The sequence below is a fragment of the Chelmon rostratus genome, chromosome 6 (assembly GCF_017976325.1).
Source record: "Chelmon rostratus isolate fCheRos1 chromosome 6, fCheRos1.pri, whole genome shotgun sequence".
Classification (NCBI taxonomy): Eukaryota; Metazoa; Chordata; class Actinopteri; order Chaetodontiformes; family Chaetodontidae; genus Chelmon; species Chelmon rostratus.
The window spans coordinates 13,874,746-13,900,508 of NC_055663.1; the positions used below are offsets into that span (position 1 = coordinate 13,874,746).

The window sequence follows — 25,763 nt, forward strand, 5'->3', positions numbered from 1 at the left end:
ACAGAAATACATTTCTACCATCCCAAATTTCCATTATGTCAGCCTTAATTTTTTTATGTCGTGCTGCAGCCTCAGCTGTCCTTAAGGACCTCTACACACATACACTCACAGCATAATAATGCACATTTTTCTCTGTGATGGGATAAGCAATGCTTGATTTTCTCAATGGTTTGATATCTTAACAAGCGTGCAAACTTTTATTTCTTTTCTCTTTGTGCTCGTTCACTCTATTCCCTTGCTCTCCGCACACCGCGGCACAGTTGAATGACTCACAGCCGCATGAATCAGCCCAGTCAGATCCAGCCTGAGCTATTTTTAGCCTGCCCATTAAGAAGTTTTGGAGTGTGTCTGCACTCCCCTAGAATGCTTAAACATCAGCGTTGCTGCGGCAGCTGAGACTGACATGGGCAGAGCAAGTTGAGCAAGGGTGTAAGAGAAAGGTAAGAAGGGATAGAGAGATGGTGCAATGGATTGAGGGACTATACAGGAAGTCATCTGGTCGAAACTGTGGAAATATTAGTATAGTTTCCCCAAAAGTGGTGGGTCTGTGTGGCCTTTTTGTTACCTGGTTCTTCTCCACTACTGTTCAAGCTGCAAGGTCAATATTATTGCAGTAGAGGTAATATAGGTATTGCTGCTACAATGATGGATTTCAGAGATCATCTAAGCCCGTTTCTATGACAGCGGTCGAAATATTTGACACTATTTCACAGGGAGTTGCAATACTATTCATATTGTCACCAATGTGGATACTGAGGGATGTATTTTGCTGTGTATTACTCAAATATCAGCATCAGCATCCTTGATTACTGTTGCTACGCTTGTAAAGCTTATTAGTCTAACATATTTACTTACTTACTTATAAGTCCAATAGTTAGTCTTATTAGTACACATATGGAGGAGTTTAGTGATAACAGTGGCAGATTTTTTTGTCTTATTTTTGAAACACCTTGCCTGCGACTTCTCACAGCAGTAAACAAAAGCAGGCTTCTCCTTTCTAGTTGATGACCGTGAAGTTTGTTGGCTAAAATGGTGACTCTCACGCAAGCAGAGACAGACTACTGTAGATCGTAAAGTAGTTGGCCAGACATGCTAACATATGCAGCTTACGTGAGAGCAGATTTAACCCATTCCTCACACTTTTCCTTTTGTGTTTTAGGTTTTTGAAAGACAAGAAAATTTCCACCCTCCACACTCTTGAGAAATTGAGTATCGCACTTCTTAGTGCCTCACATACACTGCATGGGCATGGACACACAAGATTAACAGGCATGTCGGTGCCTAGTTACAGTTACTAAGATGTGTAACAGTTGCTGTTAGGTGGAGAGGTTTAGCAAATAGCTAAATTCATGGCCGCTTCCTAATTAGAGAGCCATTCTGTTCAAGGCCGGGCTAAAGCAAAACCCCATGGGAGAAAAGTGACAGCTTTGTACACATGTGACAACATGCTACACGACTGAGACATAAGTGCTCAATAATTAATAAAGCATGTCAGTTGGGGATAAGAGTGCTCTTGGAGAATCAGGACAAAGAGAGGGAAGACAGAGCAGGAGATGTCCTCAGAGTCCTCAGGGGACAGGGAGCCACATGTGGATTGTCCAAAGCGAATTATCAAGTATTACATGTGATGTGTATTCAAGTTTGTTTTAAACCAAGTATCTTATGGATGAATTCTGAAGCTGGTGGGCATTCAGTGATCAGCCATCATGTGTACAGCCGATTGTTTTAATGCATCACTTAGTTGTAAAAATGGATAGTTTGAGCTCATGGACATCATCTGATTATCATTATTATTATTGTTGTTATTTTCATGATGGAAGGTATCCTACCATCTGTTTTGCTATTGTCAGCTTTATTTCTTTTGTTTTTTAAGAAGAAATATTTCAGTGAGAATCAGATAAAAATGTTAAATGTCACCTGCAGATGTAAAAGACAAATCGATGCATACAGTACATGTACTTGCCTACCACACCCTCACGTGCTGAGTGATTTGTTTTGATAGTTACAGGGTGTGTTTAAGCCACGTGTTAGACTGCAAACAGAGTTTGCCTACTTGACAGGAACCTCACAACTTCATACCATTTCTCTTTTTCCCTTTTTCCCTTTTTCTTTCTCTCCTCTGTCATCACTGTAGCTGTCCTTTCTCTCCTGTCACATTATCAGCATTTCAAGAATGGCTCCAACGATGACCCTTCACACCTATGATGTCACACTAGCACAATGCATATAAGTGTTTTTGTGTGTTAACAAGGCCTTTCACACCGAAGACATGTTGGTAACACTAGCTTCTTAATTCCCACATCTTATTTTCTACCTTCTTAGAAACCATATGTGCTTAACAGGATAACAGGATTTCTCAATGTTACCTCAACATAAGATGTTTATTATTATTAATTAATTATAATTATTAAATGTTATGCATTTTTAAAGAAATTATATTTTCAAGAGCACCACTGTCACTTAAAAGGAAGTCTACTGAGTTGATGTACGTAATTTGATTTAGCACAGTCAAATCCAAGGTCATGAAAACCAGAGAATACCAGATCAGATCGGTGATGGTAGAGTAATGAAACATCTAGAGCTGCTCCGTAGGAAATCAATGAAATACTCATTTGAGTATAAAAATCACAAATGTTGCTCTGATCCTCCAGTGTGTCCTTATCACTCATCAAGCCCCTCTGGTCAACTTGTGCATTGTATGCTGTGATTTGTTGTTAATTATTTCATTTATTATTAACAGCAAATCTACATTTTATGTCTTATTGTTCACATTTATTCAGTCTGTGGTTTTAGTGTTTTTAAAGGTTAAACTGAGCAAGCAACAGAAAAACATTTACCTTTCAATGACAAACTACTCTCGCTTAAGTTCTCTCATGGTGCGATAAATTTGTCCGTACATGCTCAGATTGCAAATTATGTTGATAGTGAGTTCAGTCAGTAACTCTCGAGCGGCGACTTGTTAAATGCAGAGCGAGTATGCAAATGCTGAGACCACAGAGCAGTGTATGTGCACGTGCATGCAAATGGACACATGCGCACGCTTATGCACACGCACACACTTAAGTTATTGTCTATATAGTGTGTGGAGTCAGCAGACAGATTAGCATAGCCAGCTAATCCATCGTGGAGAAAGAGAGAGAGAGAGAGAGAGAGAGAGAGAGAGAGAGAGAGTCTAAACCACAGGTTGGAAGACATGTCTTTGGTATTAAAGTTTAGCTGAGTCAGTGTTATAGAATGGCAGTTCAAGAGGAGTCCTGCCGTTTAACCCCATCTCAGGGTGGGTGGGTGTGTGTGTGCGGGTGTGTGTGTGTGTGTGTGTGTGTGTGTGTGGAAGGGGGGGTGTTGTGTTTGTTTGTTTGCAGCAGAGTGATGGCCACTATCTGTACTTTTCATCTGAAGTCAGTCGAGTGTGTTGAGCCTCCTCTCCCCCTCTGGAGGACAGATCCATATCAAATCATAATAGATGGCGATGCTATTCGAACAATGAATCAGAGCTGAAGCAGGTCTCGCAGTGGAGCAGAGACATATCACATTTGACAGGTGCTGCGTTGGATAACAGCAGGTCACTTACACACACATGCACACACAAAAAAACACATAAACACGTGGGCAGGTTACTGCATTTCTCTCTGAAAGTCAAGACTATTTCACAGTGGAATGGCTGTTACACATCGTATTCACCTGTAGTAGTCAGTGTTACAAGTAACCTGTAGATACAGATGGCTGAGTCATTTTGTCCACATAAAGTCTTTCGCTGCCATGACTTCCCAACCAGCGTGTTCCATTGCGGGGCATAACATCTAAAAACTGCAAAACACACACACACACACACACAGGGGGCAGCTTACCTGGCAGAGCTGTAAAGCATCCGTCTGACTGGGCATGACTAATCACACGCCTACCTTTACACCAGGACACCCTTGTTTCCCTCTTTGTTCATGTTTCTCTCTCTCTCTCCGTCCATTTCTCTCTCAGCACCAGTCCCTCACTCTCCTGTGTTGGAGAGGTGGAAATTACTAATCTTTCTTTTGATTTGAATCAGTTTGCTCAGTTCAATTAAAAAGTTTTGAGTTACTGACAGTGACGTTCGTTTCTTTGGAGCCTGCCAATCATTGTTTTTTCATGTTCATGTTCATCAATGCTTATATTATGTCACTCCTCCTTACTATCTTCAGTATCAGATTCTAAGCAAATTCAGTCTGTTGGCGGTTCAGACTGTTTTCTACCAGTCAGCACAATATTGGCCCTATGCAATCATACTAAAGAAAGACAAAGAAGCTTTGCACGCAGCATGGTAGGTTTGATTACTTATGTATTCCTTGCGTTGGTTGTATTGTCCAGAGGGTGCATAACCTACTGTACATCAAATGTATTGGCTCTACAGTCATTGCATAACAAAGTCTGTGCTCCAAGTTCTGCAGTTCTGTGCGCTAATAACAGGAATAAGAGACACATTATGTCCTTTACAGCTGTTTATTAACTTTTGTTTTTTAACAACTAAACTTAAAATCAAGAGGGTATGGGGCCCCAAACACTGAATGTAACAAGTTAATACTTTTTTGCAGTTCAACTGCAAAGAATAAAGTTATCCGTAAAGTCCATAAAAGTCCGTGGAAAAAAACGAGGGCATCTGAGTGCTTTGCTTGCAGGTGCTTCTTCAAATTTGAAGTACAGGTCTTTGCAGTTGACAGACACGCGTCGCCCGGACACAGTTTGCATTTCATTGGTGTTCCTGTCCCTTTCACTCCCAAATTCCAAATAATGCAAGCACTTCCACCATGTAAAGGCCGTCTACTTGACTGTCCCCTACTAGCTGAGCTACACATGCGCCCTGATAACTGTATGATTGGATACCTTCTATTTCTAGTATGCAGCAATGCTCTAGAAATAGAAAGAAACAGAAACACTACAAATGCATTGGGGATTTTCTTTTTTTGCTTTTTGTGGCTATGAGCAGTTAAAGAATTCATTACAATTATGCAAACGAGAATGACCGAAGAAGGGGGAGGGGAGCAGCAGGAGAGAGCCAGGGATTGGAGCTGAGCAAGCTGAGGAGATTCAGGTCCTGAGAGGTCTCCAGGGGAACTGGATGAGCAGAGTGGAGCAGCACTTTAACAGGCAAGGGAGTGGAGGCAGGGCCAGAGTCAGGAGTGGCAGGACCATGAAGACACGAAGAACAAAGTTAGTCACAGGAATGGAGAACAGGAGAAAACCAAATCTCAAAGAGCAGAACATAAGGCTGAAGTGTAGTATAGCAACACTTACTGGTAGATGAGACTATTATCAGGCAGGGTGGGGATGGCAGAGCTGTGTATATGAGTTCTTGATTACTGTGACGAGGCGTAGCTGGTGGCTCCGCCCTGACTTCAGCACACCTGCAGACAGTCACACACACCTCAACATCCTATATACAATCATGTGTTCACAAAGTGGTGAACCTCACTCCATCCTTGCTTGTGACCGACTGAGCCTTTCCAGGATGCTCCTTATGATACTATCACCTGTTACCAATGAGCCTGTTTACCTGTGGATTGTTCCCAACAGGTGTTTTTTTTTTGGAGCGTTACACAACTTTCCAAGTCTTTTGTTGCTCTGTCCCAACTTGTTTGAAACGTATCACTGCATCAAATTCAGAATAAGCTGATATTTACAAAAATCAGTAAAACATTAAATGTATTGTCTTGGCACTGTTTTCAATTGAGTATATGTCAAAAAGGGTTTGCAAGTTATCACATTCTGTTTTATTTCTGATTCTAAAATTATTTTGGAATCAGGGTTATAACAGCAACAAAAGGAACAAATCCATTAACAAAACTGTAACATATTACCTATTTGAAAACGAAACTAAGTAACTGCTTGAATTGCTAAACTAATGCATTACATTACTCATTACATCAAAAAAGTAATCTGAGTACTGTAACCCCCCTGTTACCCCGTTTAGTGGACAGCAGAGAGTTTACAGGAAGTGAAGGGAGAGAGAGGAGGGATGCAGCACTAGAACCACAGCAGTGCTCAATTTCCCGTAGTTTAGTAAGCTTTTAAATAGGAAGCAACATACTGTACATCATACTGCTGAGCTGACATACTGTACTTTCAGCCACCAGTGAGGGAGGTTCCAACGTAAAAGCTACTGATTCAGTCAGTAACATTGATGATTCTGTACAGTCAGTTCAGCTTAAGGATTCGATGTTCAAGATACATTTGTTCCTGTACTGAACACTCCTACTTCCCTGCTTCCCTCCTCTTTCCTAGAATATTTGTGCTTGTGTCTGTGTTTGTTTGAGTGCATCTCTTCTTGCCTTGACCTTGACTCAAAGGCGTGCCGTGATGAGCTGTCACAGCATTTGAAGAGCTTGTACAGTAGTCCCTTCTTGTTGTCTGAATTTGACTGAATTATTCAAGGCTTCCACTTTGACAGAGTGGAGGTATTTATAGCCGTTGGTCTCTGCCTCCGACACTTACACGGTAACGACAAGTTCTCTGAAGGAACTACAACAAACCAACTGGTTCTGAGGTAGAGGAGGAGGAGACGGAAAGACAGCAGAGATGTGAAATATATGCTGGAGTTGTTTGCTGGAGGCGGAAAAAGAACATTAAGGGGACATAAAGGTCAGAGATACTGACACACAGTTTTCAGTGCTACTCATCCAGGAAGTCTTTCTTCACTCTCAAACCTAAGACAACTGGGAATCCTTTAACAGGAAGATGGTGTTGAGGAATTTGGAATAGCCGCCTGCACAAAATGGAAGTTTCAGGAATGCTTTTAATCGACTCTACCAGACCAAGCTCTTCTCAGTGATTCAAGCTAGGAGATGGACCAGTGGCAGGGTGGAGGGATGACCTCCCTGTCAAAGTCTTAGAGACGAAGAGGAGTTGAAGAAATGGACTGTTGTCCAGTCATGGTGTCAGATCTGCCAGTGCTTTGTAGCAGGATAGACGGGGTTGTAACGGTCGTGAAGGCAGAGCCACCAAACTCCACATGTCATGACCTGTACTGGGGTAAGTCACTGCCTGTCCACAGCTCTCTCTACTGTTCTGATGTCAGCACACCGACGACCATAGAGGGCAAACTGATGGCTGGCTTGTAGTCTGCATGTAATGTTAAAATGGTGTTTTGTAGGACAACCTAAAAATATCCCCCCTTTGTAAATGAGAGACTAACAATATGACTCAGCATGGTGGAACATGTAGTAAAGACAGAAAAACAGTGTGTGTGTCTGCAAGCAGACAAGCGTTTCCATTTTTAGAAGAGGATGATGTGCACTATTGCAAATTTAAGTGACTGATTGAAATTTTGAATCAGTGCGATAAAAAAACGTTACAGTTGGAGACAGAATTTCATTACAAAGAATCGATTTAAGGTCCTCTCAATGTCGTCTTAGATGATATTAAAGGTCTGACCATTTATGCACTTGTTCCTTTGTTCTTGCTATCCTTTGCCTCCTCTTCATCTCAGCCCCACCCCTCTCCACAAATGGAAAACTTTTTTCGCTTTACTCTTACTTGTACACTCGTACTTGAGTGTTCTTCGTGGTGTGTTTAATACAGATATGTCACGATTATCAAATAAATGCCATTATGCAGGCAACCTTCTGTTGGTCTTAATGAAATAAGAGAGGGCAGATCTGGCATTTTGACTTACAGAGCCTAGACAAAACGTTGCCCAGCTCTCACACTTTTTCTTTTAGTGCTGGCAGTATTAGATATCATCTCCTATTCTATTTTGTTAAAATCTCGTCTTGCATTGTCTGTTCTTTGGTCAAAACGTCTTGTTGATTTTATACACAGAAACAGTCTCTGCCCTCCATCACTCCCTCTCTGTTTCTCTTGGCTTTTACAGTGTTAGACAGTTTGTCTTGGTGGATGTAAAACTCACCAGAGAAAACTTAAATCAGCTTCCCAGCAGGATGAGACTGAGACTGTCCTTACCAGAAAAGTGACAGCATTGGTCATTGCTTCAATACAGAAGCCAGGAACAGCCTTGCTTGCAGTTATTCATCATTTACTTCATTATCTGGAGAAAACGTGATCTTTAACAAAAAAAAAACAAAAGGTCTTTTCTCTTTTTACTTAAAATGTTTATCAATATTTATCCATTATTGCTCAACGCATCAGATGCTAACTTGCTCAACTATTTGGTGTCATAACTAATATCATAAGTCTTGAAGCAGCTCTGAACTGCTATGAACACATGACTTCCTGCTTCCTGCAATACATTTTTTGATAAAAGTAGTAAGAAATAATCGGGTCACAGTGAACAACCTACAGGTGTCTGTATGTGGAGATGCTGTGAGGGTCACTTTGTACAGTGGGGCAGGCTTGCAAGTCTCCTGATGGCGATAATAATGTCTTTACTTGTGCCACTCTAATAGGCTTTATTTGAGCAGCTGCTGGCTGAAGCACAGAAAGTCATTTTCTCGTAATAAATTATCTTGTTATCTCGAGAAATCGGTCTTTTGTTTTCTCTAGATAACGAGATAAATTAACCTGTTATCATGAGAAAATGAGCTTTGTTATCTCAAGATAATCAAGTTAATTAACTCGTGATCTCAAGATAATGCCATTAAGAAAAATAATTGCAAGCGTGGCTGTTCTCGACTTCCGTAGTTCAAACACGTAAAACAGTTTGTGACCTCTTGGGTTCATGTGGATAATTACTTTGTCCTACTTCAGTAGCAGAGGTAGAAGTAGTGTCACACTGCCACAACAACACCTCTTAAAGACGACGTCAAGACTGACGTATGGGCGTAGAGAGTGTGTGACCAGAAACTGCAGTTTGTGTCATGTCATGGTTTTGGCAATCACAGCGATCTTTCCCTAACCTTAGCTATGCCTGTGATTTTTCCCTTAGAATAGTAATCCTTAAGATTCCAGTCCTGGTTCGCATGGTAACAGCACATATGGTTTAATACTGCAAGTCCCATTATTCAGGGCAGCAAACACTCATTAAGTGGCCACTTTGTCAGAAATAATTTTCCTCTCAACAGCAAGTCTCGGTAAAGTTGGTGACCTTGACAAGTTGGAGGTGCTCAGCCTGTCGTCTTTAGCTCTTCATCTGCTTGCAGGTCACTGTGGCTTCTAATGGAACTTCTCGTTCCATTAGTCACCTGATCACAATTATTGTGGTTTGTTTTGTAGATGCATTATTTATGAACAATCACGGTCAGCACTAGCCATGGTGGGAAATACGCCATTTCCTGTGGCTGCCTTGCATTTAAAACAACCTTGTGTTTCACAAGTTGAACATTTTCAATGTGAAGCAGCAGCAGCAGGATGTAACGTTTGCAATAAGGTTGGGTTACGCTCGAAAAGACGTAGTTAGCACAACGTGTTTTCCAACCTTGTCAATGCAAAAGTGATTATAGCTGTTCCAAATGGCCACACTCCAAGGCGGAGTGAAAAACCGGCTGTCATAGAGAGGGACAGTCATTTAAAAATGCAGATAGCGGCATACTTTTTTCCAACAGTCCCTCCTGGAAGGCAGTCATAGTGTTGCACTCGGTTGTACACAACGTGAAAAGTGACAGAAGTAGTTGTGTCAAACTCGGAAAGTTCTAGAAAGTGTCGGACAAAGTTTGGGGGGAGGAAGTTCTTGAAGCTGTTTGACCAACCAACAAGCAGTTCTGAATGAGGACAGTATACTGGCACCATTAGCAGTAACAAATCTGACAATGTGGAAAGAGACAGTAAACAGTGAGGCTGTTATCAGTAAGATGGATTACATTCATGTATTGTTTCCAGTGAGTTCCTCAGTAAGGTGGAAGCAACTTTAGTATCTCGAAAGAAAAGTATGTAAGAAAGTATGTTTTTATTAGTGTGTACACTCCTGAAAATAAGGATTTTTTTTGTTATCTTAGACTGAGCTCTATATATGTGCACCATGTTGCACCACCATGTTTCTACAGTAGCCTAGAACAGACAAACCAAGCACTGCCTCTAGAAAGACTGTAGGTTCTCCTGCACACTTGGAAATGGAGGGGTAAGGCGAAGGGTATTCAGTTCTGTACAATATGCAACCTCACCACTAGATGGCACTAAAGCCTACACACTGGTCCTTTAATGTTTTAAACACCTTAAAAATTCTAACTTTAACCTAACCTCAACCCTGCGGATGGCTGACCAGAACTGATCAATGTGAATGAATCCTCTCTGGAACTGTCATATGGGTTGTTTTTTTTTTTCTGAAGACACTAATTTGCACTATTTGGCAGAATATAGTCTTACTAACTCTTTGAGATATTTTCAGTGTCAGTCTGTTGTCATCTACTGCCCTCCCTCCCTCCTGCTGTTGTACTCCAGTTCAGTCTTCTATTTAATCTGTCCTCCCTGTCTTTCCGCTCTAACATCATTTCTCTGTTCATCTTTTCTCTTTTTGTTCAGACAATCCACTTCACAGTTAATTAAACTACCCTACATTCTCCTTATCATGTCCATGTATGCAGACAAATGGCCTGATGAAAAGATTTACTAGAGCATCATACACATATCAAAAGTATGTACTTCTACAAATTCAGCTTTGTCACCTTTGATGTTGAATATTATACTGCAGCTATATGCATGGTTTATTTGAATTCCCTATATGAACAGAAGAGATGAAGATTAAATTGATACAGAGCCTGCTTTTTTCTTTTGCCCTGACTTTTCTTTTCCTTCATTGTCCTCTCTATCACACTGTCCTATTGTGAGTATGACTAATTTTATCTGGAAATGAAAAAAAATCACCCTTCTTTTAAAGTCTTCTTCAAGAGTCGTTTGGAGCAGAATAGAAAATCAGGAATACAGTCAGGAAGATGAAGAGGAAAAATGAAGATATTGCTCTGTCCTCTGTCCTCTGTTCAAGAGGGTTAGCTTGGTATCCACCTGCACGATACAGCAACTCCCTGTTGATCTCTGCAACGACAGGCACATTGTGTGACGGCACAAAAGAGAAAGAAAGAGGATGATTCTTTATTTTTCTTCTGACACAAGCATCTTCTCACAGCCTGTGTAGCTCCTGGGAAGTTGGGAATGGAGAGTCCAACATTGTTCTTATTAATTTAAACAGTGTTTTAGTATTCAAGGTATAGGGAGCCCTCAGAGTTTACTACGCCCCTCACTGAGTCCTCTATCCACCTGGTGTGGGAGGTTAACGTGCACAACATGAATGAGGAGGCAGAGGGAGAGAAGGAGAAAAGGGAAGGAGGGATGAGTGGGGGCGTGTAAGGAAAGAATTAAAAAGTCAATGAGGCTCCCTTGATAAGTGTTTGTGTGTGTGTGTGTGCACATATTTGTCTGCAGCTCTTATCAGTGGTAAACCAGCATAGGTTAATTCTCATTCAGCAGGTTTCAGAGACAGTGTGTGTGCTGTGTTGGTTTGTGTTTTCGTGCATCTGTGTGTATGTGATGTGACTCTTGCGTCCTTCAGACAAGGACAGGGAAGGTGTTACAATCTGTCCAGAATGGAGAAGCACTCGGGACAAAGACAGGAACATTTACAGCAGGAAGTTTCAGTGATGCAGCAGCTTTAACAGGGTGGCGCAAAGAGTGGCAATGTTGCAGCATGACATATAGCTTGATGTGCTAAATATGCTTTCATCTCGACTATAACACACTGTGTTCACAGCTTTCACTGGTGAGAACAGGCAAACAGCTTTGAGTATTCTCACATTTTCATGGATGAAGTATCGCTCATAACACATGAAAACAAAACCTTTCAATCGTTTATCGCGTTTATCACTGGAAGTTAGTCAAAAATCAGCGCTGTTGGTAAATTCTGCAGTAATACAAAGGAACAGCTGTAATTTTAAGTTTGTGCAAAATAAACGAAAAAGCTATATTAGTAGCTGTGATGCTGAGAAGAAGCATATAACCTTGTGCTGGGAGTAGAAAGAGCTTTTTGTAAACCAGCTGTAACCATGGTTAGCAAAATAAAAAATCCCCTTCTATGGAAAAAGGATTGGATTGGTGATAGGACTAATATGATCTACTTTAGCTAACTTTGTTGTCCAAAGTAATTATCAAAAGGTGTTTGCACTGCACTGCACTGCACCTCCAGTGTTTTCCAACCTTTCCAACACGTGGTTAACGTTGTCAAACGTCCACAGTTTACTTTTGGTTAAGACACTGAAACTACTTGGTTGGGTTTAGGATAAGATCTTGGTTTGGGTTAAAAAGCAAGTCAACATTGACTTTTGGTTTCACACGGGACACACACTGCAGTATCCAGGGTGAGTCCTGTGTTTGACCGTCCCCCTACGTGGACTGTGTCGCTCTTTATACTACAGGAAGACTTTCTGCAAGAAAGCCCCAACGGCAAACTTCTCTGTCATGCTGCACCTTCCAGAAATCACTTGTCTATCAAACTCTGTGATCAGTACTGTGATGCCGTTTCCATGGAAGTTATGAGGTATGAAGTATGAAGTTTCTGTTAGTTGTATTAAGACATATTAGGCAGCTTTGGCTGAAACACTTTTGATGCTTGCATTGTTTTAAGATAATCAACATCATCAGTGCATTCAAACCCTTGTTTCATACATGATTGGTTCAGTTCTGGTTGGGAATTTATACCTTTTACTCTTTTGGATTTATAGCACAAGAGATTGTGTGTCTCTAAACAGCTACACAAGTGCACAAATATGGTCCCTCCCACATGCTGTATCAGACATTGAAATTCTCCTCTGTACAAATCTCAGGCACTGCACCTGATCACAGCTAACCAGCCAGTCAACTAGTCACCGAACAACAACTTTTGCTTTATTTTTTGCTTTATTTGTAGTCTCATGTGACATAAGCAGTTTAGTTCAGCGGCCCACGCAAACTATTGAACTCATCCCAGCGAAGTCTTGTGTTCATATGTACCTGTATGACGCTGTTGAAAGAAACTTGAAGTGTGGTTTGGTGTTGAAACGCTGCAGTTAGACTGTGGGTTAGATCAAATAACTGCACCGAGATGAGCTGGGTCTCAGTCTGCTCCCAGGTTGGGTCTGGTGGAACACAAAGCTGACAAGTCACAAGGTTATATCACACAAATCTTTGAAAGCATGTTGCTCTGCAGAACATGTTCTTTTCGTCCTCTGATTCCATCTGTTAGTTATTTATGTCCACTATTTGAAATAACTCTCACATTCTGGTGTTTCGTCATGAGCTCTTTGTCACCAGCATAAAACATACTGTGAGTAAAACTTAGAATGTAGATTTTTTCTGCAAGTCCATATAAACTCCAATGATGCAGGATAGGTTTGTCAATGTACATGTTAGCTCTCACACCATAAGACTTTATGCTTGGACCTCTTTGGGCTTGTTTCTCGTAAGCAAGTGTAAACCCACATGCAGGTGTGAACAGCCTTTTTCATATGCGCTGTGTTTGCTGTCATCAGAAATCTGAAATATTCCACCTCCTTTGCAACAGAGAAATTCTCCTAGGAAAGACAGACTAAGCGCCAGGTGTCTTGAACCGAAACCCTAAAAGCTTAAATGAGCTTGGGTGTAGAAGTTTGTGCTGCTGTGTCATATCAGACTGTGACAGAGGCCAGGGCGACTCAGGAAATGTTAATTCTGGCTCTTGTGTCCATCATACCTATAGTATATATCGTTCTTTCAGCAAACAGCTTAAATATGACTTACACTTTGACCACATTTTTCCTCTCTACATCTCATGTGCATTAACTGAGATCTGTGTTTGCCACCAGATGCAGCATCTACAGTCTAATGAAAGTGCCATTCTCTCCAGATTTCTCTTATTAAACCACATTTTGAAGGCACTTTCTAATGCACTCGCAGGCAATCGTCCCTCATATTGTTCTCAGAGGGAAATAAACTTCCTCCCTTCCGCTCCTGCTTTCTCTTTCTGTGTGTTTACTAAATACTATGCAGTCATACTCAGTTGTTTCTTAATTTTTATATCTATTTTGCTAATGTTCTGTATTTTTCTCTGTCTTCATTTATATTTTGTTCGTCTGAAAAAAACTAGCTCTCTCAGTATTGTATGCGTGGTTTGAAGGGGAACGGGAGCTCTTTCATCTGGACATCAATAATATCTCCATTACTAAAGCCAACCAGCTGTCACTTTTGACATGGTGCTTGGTAAAGGTGGTAATCGTTTGATATGCTTTCTTTCAATGTGACTGTAAAACACATGGTTTACAGAGCAGCATCCAGTTCTCAGTACACTTATCTCCCCCTCTGATAGCCCAGATGTTGTAGCTCTGCTGCAGAGTGGAAGATGCTTCTCTTTGTTTTATTCCTATCTGATGCTAAACCAGGTCCTCCTGTACTAGAAAGCATCTCAAAAACATAAATAATAATACATGTACACTGACTTAAACAATAGCCTTTACACACAGTGGATGCCCTTTGTCATGCCTTTTGTTTTCTGCCTGTGTGTGTGATAGATGGAAGTGGAGTTTAGGTTATCTGCTATCAGGGCCCTCCCTTTAGATGTTCCTGGGCTGTACAAAATAGATGACAGCTGTGATGAATGAGCTGCATTTCACACTCTTACACTGCATCTGGCATCACATGGTGTGCACACAGACACACACACGAACTGTACACAAATGCATACATATACCACTCAGACACGTAAATTAATACCAGTGTGCACATTCACACTCACCAACTCCCCAAATTATCCAGCGTTTGGCTCATTTTTTTTGAGCATGTGCTAAGTGCTGACTCATCTACAACTTCCTCCCCAAATATCACCTTCTCTTTCATCGCTACTTCCCTCTGACAACCAGTGCTAACAAAATGCCACGTCTGTCCTCCCAAGAGCGGACGTAGAGTAACCTTCTAACACAGACAAAATACCAGCCAGCCTCACCTCACTTCTCTTTTCCTTATTAGCTCCTCTGATAACCGATAACCTCCCAAAAACACCCACTCAGCTTCATTCTTAATTACACCTTTCATTTTTTGATACTCTCCCACAGATTAATCTGCTATTTAAATTTCTTTCACGTTTTTGTGAGGAAACATTGTACTTCCTTGTACTTCATTTTCTTGTAGCCGCTTTCCTTCCACAAGCTTCACCTCACTTCTCTTCTCTCACCTCCTCTGACACTCGGAGGTGTAGTGCTCTTTGTTTAAGGACTGACACACATGCATGCACGCATGCATGTTCACGATTAAGATTGGGTCAGCTGTAACTCACCTCATGATCAGATGTTTATGAATTGCGTTAGCATGCCATAGGCAGCCAAACATCTAGCTAAGTAGTATTGGGTGATACCATGGATGTAGTAGGTTGATACATTAGGCAACAGGCAAACAGACTGAGATTTGTGTTTTGAATGATATAATGTACTTGCTTGTGCTGTGCAAATGAAGTTGCATTCGAAACATCCATTCTGAAACAAAGTTGCAGTGCAGGCAGAGGTCACGCTCATCTAATAGGCTACGAAAACATAGCAAGGCAGGCTCTATTTCCTGCAGGCGTTGTGGAAGCAGCAGAGCTGGCCAAGTTTAACAGACTGGTTTCTTTGCAAATGCATCACAAATAAAGAAACATTCAGAAAAGTAAATGACAAATGAGAAGGATGTTTTGTTACCTTTCATCTTTACTAGCTAATGTTCTAGCTACAGACAGGAGAAAAAAATCACTTAATTCACTGGCAGCCACCAACAAGTTTTAAGGTGGAACCTTTTGTTGCATGTTACTTAGTGCACAAGTTGACGCTGTGAATCAATCAATGCAATCAATCAAACCCACTTTGCTGCAACCTGCCTTGTCTTCTTGTATTTTAGCTTGCAATTTTGCACTTTTCATGTGTGTCCTAGTCATCCCGGTTGTCAGAGCAAATTAAAAACAATTCAATGGGCTTCCCTTTGGCATCAGAGAAAAGCTAAAGACACACAATCTGATTGGAGGGAAGACACTTGTCTGCTGCTTACAACGTTGCCCTAACATCATTACCTCTGCAGTTTTCCAGTACACCTATAAACCCAGTCCAGGGAACTGAGTGCCACAAGGAAGGTGCCCTCAACTACACCCTCATCCACTTGAAGGGGGCATTCATCTCTACAGAGATGAATGCTGAGGGGTTCCTAAAAGACAATTCAGACAAACAACTTAAGGTTTTTATTTCCACAATATCAACTCCAGTGGAGTTTGCAATTTGCTCTGAAGTACATTTCCCGGAATTACTTTTGTCCATCCTTAGAAAACAGGCATGAACTTGTTGCCTTCTGTTGTGGGTTATTTGTGTAGGTGGAGAGAGCAGTAATTGATTGCATAGTAAGAGCAAGATAGCAAGAGATGTTTCAGAATAGAAAATGTAAGACGTGTCCCTTGAATGCAGATGCTGCTATTTGAGAAACTCGTCTATTTTTTTGTCTTTTTCAAACTGAATTTCTCCCTGTCTTCTTAAACACTGCAGCAAAATTATGACCTTTATAAAGAATCACTTTTTTTCTTCTTCTGATAGACTGAACCCAAAACTTGATGTTTGATGCTGATGTTTAATAGCAAAGAGCTGTCACGCTCCTTTGTGGTCTGTCTGTTTGTGGCTGATAATTCATGAAAGTAACAAAAAGACACAATTTAACAAGAACATAGTTCCAAACAGGGCAAAGGTTTTCTTTTTTTAATACTGAAAAATGTTTTGAGGGAGCCACATAGTTGCAGCCTGTGACCAGGAGGTAACTCACTGAAACAACTTCCTTCCTGCGAGTGGGGCGTGTGTGGTGACGGAAGGGGACAGCCACATTTTGCAATCATGCTGAAACAAACGAGTGAAGAGTTAATTTGAGAATTTATTTAAGTTCTTTTTTTTTTTTTAGATTAATGTTATTTATTTTTTGACCTTCTCCTGTGTCACCATGTGTCAGTGGATGCAGTTATCAGAGCTTCAAGTTGTTCTCAGCTGACAGTCCGTCACTCACACACACAGTCAGATGGACAGGCTAAAGTGGATCTGAGGATGCCAGCAGCTTCAAGTCTGCTCTCGTATTTGATCTCTTTCCCTTTTCACTCGTTACACATCTCTTTCCTCCTCGTGCACACACATATACAGGATATCCCAAACAGCTTGACGTATTGCCTTTATCAGATGTCGGACAGTAAAATGTGACAGGACACGGAGCGGGGGGACCAAGGTTACAAGCCAGGCTCCTGTCTCCATGCTGTGTTTCTCATCACTGCCAGGACGCCCCTCACTCTCACAGCTTTGCCCAATTAAGAGCATCTGTTTGGTCTGAAAGGGTCTTGGGGTGTGAAGTCAGCAGAATGCTGTTTAGTGCAGGCGCAGCTTGTATTATTGGGATGGGGAGCAGGCATCGATCTCTATCAGCGCTCCCATAGGATAAATCTACACATGCTGACAGGAACCACACACACGTATTGTACACACACACACTATATTAATTGAGCTCAACGCGGTTCCTGTTCTAGTGCATTTGCCCACTTAAAGAGAAACACTTTAAAGGCAGAGTTATGCAATTATTTCACAGTTTTAAAAACAAAAAAATACCACAGAACAATTATACTCTGGTAGGTTATGACAAATAATAGCTTAATTCCTCTCTGTGCTAACGGTATTAAATTTTTGCTGACATTTTCATACTAACATGCTACGAGCTGGCCCAGAAACAACCTTGTCATTTTTGGATTTCTGTGGATTTGTAAAAGTCACTACCAGAACTGAATCTTATCCAAAAAATTATCTTTGTCCTTCCTAAACAATATTTAAGCAGTGCACTCCTTGGATGTTTCTAAATTCGCTCATTTACTCAATTCTGTGGCAAACTGCTGCGAGAACAGAACACTCCGGGAAATGTGGCTGACCTTGCTTTCAATACGCTGCACTGCACGAGGACTTTCAGCCTTGCATGATGTGTGGGTAATTGCAAAAGTGCCTCAGATATGAAACCATAATAAAAATTTTGTCAAACTTTACTACTCATCATTCTATACGCATCAAAACTAGGAGTGTTTTATTTTTTCTCACCATTTATATGTCTTCTCTTTTCAAATTAAATAATACCAAAATCATTATTATACATACACTTTCTATCTTAAATACACTAGTTCAGCCCAATGTGAAAACGCTTATGTATTTTCGTATATTTTTAGCCTTTCCAGATCAGTAAGTCCTTCATATTGGCATGCAATATAATGGAGCGCTGGATTGTCTGATTAGATGAATTTAATGTGTCTTACAGAGACTCGGGAGGACCGCACAAAGAGACTGTTCAGACACTACACTGTGGGATCCTACGACAACTTCACCTCATACAGGTACAGCCTCATTCTTTTAGCTAGCATGCGACTACAATGACCAAGCTGTGTCCATTAGTGTATACTGTACAGCACAGACTATCATCATATCAAAGACTTTGTCCTTGCCTGAACAGGGGCAAAAAAGTCCATGTGAGAAGGTGTTGGAGAGCTAAGGAGCTGCTGCCATCTAAAGGCATAAGGCTGCCAGTGCACTCAGTTCTAATGGTAGAATATACATGATATTGCATTGCATAACTCCGTTTAACAGTTGTTGTTGTTTTTTTTTTTTATAATGTGTGGGTGTCTGTGCAGTGGTACATGCACATGCATAATAGTAGAGTCTACCAGAGGGCATGTGCATAGTTGTGTGCCTCATATTTTTATGATTTGTTGCCAGGATGTTCTAATTCAATCTGTTTAATGTTTTATTTAATGATTAATACTTTTGTTTTGACTGTCAGTCTCAATATCTCTCTTTTTTGCTGTCCCTGTCTCAAGCTGACAATAATTGTGTAGATAGTGGGAGTGTTCCCTCTCTTCTAAGTCAGATTTGTTTGCTGATAATGGCATAGCAAGCAAAGCTTGGTGTTGTTATGATGCAAATTCGCACTTTAATGCCACAGTGTGTCATTTTGAGACACAGCAATGGTCTGAATGAGCATTGTTCCCACCAACTTTCTCAGCCTTTCATAAAATGTCAGGTTCTTGCCTTCTGGGTTTTAGTTAGATTAAATGTCACTTCTGCTTCCAGAGCTCCAGGTTTGTAGCACTAGCATCTCGCTCGCCTGTGATAGCCTGCATACATGAGGTATTACATGGAATGAATACAGCTTTGGAATGGCAGCTAGTATCTTTAATCAAACACAGTTTTGTTGAGACTTGGAGAAAAAGACTATGAAGCAAATTGCTTGTTGCTTTCCGGAGGTGCCATAATAAAAAAATGATCACAGCACTACACCAGGTTACAGCTATGAGACTGAGGCTTTAAGGGGCCAGTGCAACATACAATTGTCTAAATGAAATACCAGCTGCATATTCCAAAAAAAACAAAACAGGTAGGACAGAATGTATCGAGTTGAATTGTACAGTTTCTTTGATGGATGTCTGAGTTGCAGTCTGAGGTATATTAGAATCACAAATGTCAAAGGATATGTTTACTTTGAGGAAACACTTACCATTTTAATTCTAAGTCTTACATCAGAGTTATTTCTTTATTGACTTATGTAGGCGGATAGAGACTCTGAACAAAGACACTGAGTATATTGCATTAATGCAGCATTTTGGGGCACAGATCAGAGATGAAAGCATTGTGGATAAAAGGGTCTGGAGTGAAACAGCATCTTACTGATGATGCTTAACCAGCACAGTGTTTTGTGCATAATAATTGGTGCAAAAGTGGATAGATAGCTTTTTATGAAAGCAAACCTTTGACCTCCCTACTGCAGAAAGGTTTGTTACGGGTCTCCTGGCTCCAGCAGCAGGGGCTCTGTGTTCCCTTGGTAAGTCTGAGAGTGAATTGTAACTAAGCTAATGGAGGCTGCAGCCGCCTACTGAGTTGCAATCTGAACACTACATCTGCCTCAGCTGCGAGGTAGGATGACTGATAATTCTGAAAATCCCAAAATACTTCAAAACTCTTGGCTTTTTGTAGAGGTGTTCAGGCTGTAGACTGGCAGCAGTCCCCTCAGTCAAAGTGTGGTGTGAAAAGACTGGAAGATAGAAGTGCCGCCTCAATTTCTATGTCGTTTGTCTACATCAAGTCCAAGCTAAGGCTATAGTCATCTACACTTAAGGTGCAGCACCGTTATAATTACATTTAAAATGTTGTTTTACTGTTCTGCATTAGACTGTCAGATTTTTGCTGAAGTGTTTGCTTTGCTGCTAAAAAATGCCTTTCTAACTCTGCTTTGGTCTTGGCTCACAGGCTTTGGGCACAGTTTCATGGCTTGAAAAAAAAATACCAATTAAGTGTGTACAGAGCCGCACAGGTTAACCCCATCTGAAAGCCTCCACCCCTCAACACTCAGGAAAATCAGGCAGTGATGAACTACTCACTTGCTTTTGCCTCCCATTCCCTCTGTCATTAGTCATGGCATAATGTTACATCTGAGTCATCTCTGTCAGTTTCTTGAGCAGAGGCCCTCCACACCCTCCTCAGATGAAGTCTCATCTGAGGGATCAGCCAGGAGATTGATTCACTCTTAGGTTTCATCCCAAAGATACTTCAGTGACAAGGGCTCTTTCTCGCTCTCTCTCTCAAAATACTAGTCTAACCCCTGGGAATCCTGAGCTGTGGTTGCTTCCTTGGCTTTTAGCTTGATTATTTAACAGGAAAGGAAGTACAGTACAGGTGTGTGTTTGTGCGTGTGTGTGTGAGAGTCTACATCTCCTCCCACTTGTCAACCCCCCCGACCGACCCTCTTTACTCTCCTGCCCTCCCTCTCACCCCTCTCTCTCTCTCTCTCTGTGTGTGAGGATGGTGTTGGATTCATACCTGCTCTCCCTCTGCTCTCTCCTTCACAGTGACTATATCATAGAGGAGAAAAATGCTGTTTTACAGAAGAAAGAAAATGAGGGGTTTGGCTTCGTCCTGCGGGGAGCCAAAGGTGAGATACTAACACACACACACACGTTTGCCAAAAATTCCTGTTCGCCATGCACCTGTTTTCAACGTATGAGATTGACGTTTTGATGTGAGAAGCAGTTTGTTGCTCTGAGTCACGGAGTACGACTCAGTCTGTATTGTTACTGTGTGAGTCAACAACACGACCAGCTTTGGTCAACATTCAGCTTGTATACTCAGATGCACTCAGGCTCCTGTGTGCGTGTTTGTGTGTGTGTGCCTGTGTGTGTTTGTGTGTGTGAGAGTGCGTGTAGCCCCATTGGTGGTGTCATCCATGGCTGAGCTGTCTGCTAGCTGGCCCATCTGTTCCCCGCACATGGCGTTCAGCTTTAGTAGAGACGCGCTCCTCTCTCCCCTCCTCTCTTATTTCTCTCATCTTCACTCTGTCTGTCCTTGTTTTTGTTTCTCTCTGCTCACCCCCTCCTCCTTTATATCCTTCCTGTCCATTATCCCCTCAAAGTGTTTTTACGCTGTTGCCTCTCGCATTTTTAACCGAAATCTCCTCTTGACTCATCTCCGTCGCCACAAATTCATTGTACTCGTGCACGTGCCAGCTCTCCCTGCTCTGCTCAGCCTGGTTACCATGGCAACCCCTCTCAGGCACCTTGCCGGGAGCCTGAATGTGCTTTACTGCTCCATCACTCACTACCATGGATCTTGGCCCACCCTGCTCTCTTTTACTCACTCTGTCTTTTACTCTCCAGCACCCTTAAAGACACACACACACACACACACATGCACGAACACACACTGCTGTTCACTTAGTGGACGTCTGAGAAGTCTCATGTGTCAGTGATTTAGCTGGATTTGTTCCAAGATTAAATGGAGTTTGTGGTTGCGCACTCACTTAACAAAGTGTGTGTGTCTCTATGTGTGTGTGTGTGTGTGTGTGTGTGTTTGTGTGTGTGTGTTTTGTTGAGATATGTATGTGTGAACATGTGCAACTATACTATATGCATCAGTAGTGTCGTTTAGGTGTAGGAGGCAGCAGCAGTACATCTACTCAGGGCTAGTATTAGTAGTAATGTTACTAGTATTCCTGGCTAATATATTCACACATCTTTAGTCAACTAATAGGACTAATATATGAATGAAGTAATTTTAGTAAAGCTGAAAGAGAAGTTTTGAAGCTCACTGCCTCCAGAGCAGATGTGATCATTGATCTCATTCACTGAGAAAGCAAAAATAAATGAAAGGAAGCTACAGATTTCACTTAACTGTTCTGTGCGGGTTTCCTCTGTGTATTCTATCTCAGCCGAGACGCCCATTGAAGAGTTCACCCCCACCCCAGCGTTCCCTGCCCTTCAGTACCTGGAGTCTGTGGATGTGGAGGGAGTGGCCTGGAGGGCTGGTTTGAGAACAGGAGACTTCCTCATTGAGGTAATTAAGGGCACCGCTTGGCTTACTTCTTCTTCATCTGTTTTTGTCTCATCACTGAACATGCTGGTGATGGCTGCGAACAGAGAAGAATAACTACAGAATTCTGCATGAGTGCATTTGTGGATATCACACAAGAAGAATAGACATGATTTGAGTATGAAGTTTGATCATGTGAAGTATCTCATCCTGATTGACCAGAATTTTGTAGCATAAGCAGCATTATAAAAGGTTGCACTTCAGACCTCATTGTCTTTTTGTGCATTTAGGTAAACGGGGTGAATGTAGTGAAGGTGGGCCATAAGCAGGTGGTCTCCTTGATCCGGCAAGGGGGCAACAGGCTGCTGATGAAGGTGGTGTCTGTCACACGCAAACCAGAGTCTGAGGAGGTCGTTCGCAAGAAAGGTAACGAACAGCTGAATTGATAAGTCCCTCTCTGCCCTCCCTTTAAAAAAAGCAGCACGTTTCCCCAAATGTAATATTTAAAATGTAACGTCACACAAATAAGCATGTGAAATCACATGAAATCCTGCTTTACGTGTGTGCTTTTTGTAAGGACCCCTCAACTACTATTAAACTTATTCATCAGTATGAATGATCAGTATCTAACTGTATGTCATGTAAGGTGGTTTTATGTACTTGGGGAGATGTGTGTCTTTTTCCATCGTCAAGGTGATTTCTACCACGTTTCTCTGCTGTAGTTTCATGTGGTTTCCATGTCAACCAGAGCTCGCTGTTACTCAGCTCCCACACAGTCCTGACCTCAGGACTGTTTACACTGCAGTTGTGTGTGTGTGTGTGCACGCATGTGTGCGGTCAAGTGGTGTGTGTACCTCCTTTGCGATAATTGAGACACAAAGACAGTGATAAATGGGTTTGACCTAGTTTTATTGGGACAGTACTGTATCAACTAAATCCTGCCACTCAGGGCCTTATGGTCTCTCTTAATCTCTTTATCTCTCTGTTTTCTCTATATTTCCATCTGTCTCTCACCCTTGTTGTTTTTCTGTCTGTCATAATTTTAATTTTCATCTTTGCTTGATATGGCCAATGCCAGTATGTGCAATTTAACATATTTAGATAAAAACATCTTAACTGAAGGTCAACTTTGTACCTCTTTTTTTTTTTTTTTTTTTAGAGCTTTGAAAAGCATGTCATGGTCTTCTTCAGATTGAGTGCAGTCACTTGTTATACTTGAGCTAATGCAAAAGTTTGACATTTTGGGAAATGCACTTTCTGGCATAGAGTTAGACAAGAAGATCAATACAGCTCTCATTTTGGCCTGTTGTATTTGAAGCTACAGCAAGAAGCTAGTTAGCCTAGTTTAGCAGAAAGACTGGAAACGGAGGGAAACCAGCTTGGCTGGCTCTATCAAAAAATTACCAAATCCACCTACCAGCACCTCTAAAACTCACTAAAGCTTCACTCACACTGGACAAATAAACCCACGAACATCTGGCTTGTGGCTTCAGTGAGAAAGGGTGCTGTTGGCGTTCATTCAAGGGCCAGATGATTTTGCAGTAGTCACGGGTATTTATCAACTCCAGCTCCGATCAGCAGTGATAGAAACACGATATCTAGGTGGACACGTTAATTTCCGCCCCCTTCTCCAACGCGATGATGATGCACATTGAAGTTTCGGACATTGCCGCATAAATATTTCCTTTTGTCTGCTTGTTGCTCTCTGTTTCCATCATCATCATCTCATACAAGGTATAAATAAGCAACCACCATAACATTGTCACTAGTCTCGATGCTGCTCTCTACTATTCCTGTTTTCCAGCATGTCTGTGATGTCAAACATGACACACCAGAAAAAAAAAAAAAACAGAGAGACTACTGGCAGTGGAAGAGGAGTCAGTCACCTGGTTTAGTAGCATAAATAAACTGTTTAATCCATATAAAAGGCAAAGCATGAAAATGACAATTTGCTGTTTCTTAGCTTGCCACATATGCTCCTGTGAAAGGGAGAGTTGTTGTTTTGACACTTTTGTACAGATTAAACAAATGAGAATCTGTATCTTTAGAGGTGCTGGTAGGCAGATTGTGCTAGCTTTGGACAGAGCCAGGCTAGCTGTTTCCCTCTGTATCTAGTCTTTATGCTAAAGTAAGCTAACTGGCTGCTGGCTGTAACCTCTTATTTAACTGACAGATAAGAGTTGTATCTCTCTCTCTGTAACTCTCAACAAGCAAGCAAATAAAACCAGAATTCTAACTTGATTTCAGTGTTTAAAGACATTTGTGGAATATAATACTGTTGTGGTGGATATATTGGAACTAAATAAAAAAAAAATATGTGGTCACAGTTTAATTTATTTGGTGTGCCTTTACCATAGTGGTTCATCTTCATTTATTTTTGTCTTTTTGTGTCCCCAAGTCATTGTCTCATTGCCTCGATTAAGGCTTGCTTATTGCTGCTTCTGTCTAAGATGCTGAGGTAGAAGGAGAAAGGTGAACAGACAATGGTTGGTAAGAATCCTTCATTGTGAATCGAAGGAAAGATAGGCAGACATTGCAAACAGCAGTCGACAAGATGGAGTGTGTATTTTTTCAGCGATGAGGGAGAACGGGATTCTTCTCTCCTGTTTCAAACTTCTCCTAAATGTCTTTTCTCCCATCCTGAGCTGTGCTGAACACCCTCTCCTGCTGCACTGCTCCTCTGGTGGGACTTTCCTGCATCTTGTGCCGCACCTTTGCACAAATGCACAGACGCATGCTCACACACGCGCTCACACACACACGCACGCACGCACGTACGCACGCACGCACACACACACAGGGATTTTCAAGCAAACACACATCCAAAACACACATTCTCTGCACCATGCGAGGCCTCACTACTGCCACCGTTGCCATGGTGACTACACTGCATGTTTGAATTAAGCATTACATTACAGCAAAAGCATCTCTCTCTCCCTCTGACTCTGTCTCTGTTCCTCTCTCTTTCTCCTTCCTCCTCTGTCTCCTCCGCTCCCTGCTACTGTACCAGAATCTGCAGACTGGTGGGGAAATGAAGATGTTTGATATGGACTGTACCCAGGATGGCGTATGTACACTAGATCTGCAGCCGCTGACGACAGCAGGATGGTTAGGCTCTCGTAAGGCACTAGAGCATCTGTGGGATTTAGAGATCTGTCGCTCTCTACGTTGGTGCATTGAGTGTTTGCTGGTCGATCTCAGGATAGAGTGAGCTGATTTAGTTGTATTGTGGGGGTATTGTTAGGAAACTTGAATTTGTTATTGCATATAGGTACTGCTGCTGTTTTTGGCTTTATGTTGTCTGACTGCATGGCATGACGCTGTTACATTACATTGTCTTAACATGCTTAACTACATGACCACATTATTTTTAATTTGGTTATTTACAGTGGTTAGTGTTGCCTTCTTTGAAGCCTGATACTGAAAGCTGTATCTCTGCAGCTTCCATTTGGAGCTAACATTTGGTAGCTGTGTTTTACTGCTTTGAGTGGGACGATAACAGCCCAGTTGCCTTGTGTGTATAGTAGGATTGGGGAGGCTCCCATGGGCTTTGGGGTATGAAGTCTGCAGCGCATTTTTCTCCTTAGC

General features: G+C 41.6%; 1 protein-coding gene across 1 annotated transcript in view; it reads left to right on the top strand.

Annotated features, from left to right (window-relative positions):
• The window catches only part of shank3a (SH3 and multiple ankyrin repeat domains 3a), a 145,213-nt gene that overhangs the window by 107,058 nt on the left and 12,392 nt on the right, over positions 1–25,763 (top strand). The window contains exons 14-17 of the mRNA XM_041939029.1: positions 18,139–18,214; positions 20,720–20,802; positions 22,075–22,199; positions 22,466–22,601. Of these exons, the coding sequence (XP_041794963.1) occupies positions 18,139–18,214; positions 20,720–20,802; positions 22,075–22,199; positions 22,466–22,601 (420 nt within the window). The remainder of the gene's footprint in view (positions 1–18,138; positions 18,215–20,719; positions 20,803–22,074; positions 22,200–22,465; positions 22,602–25,763) is intronic.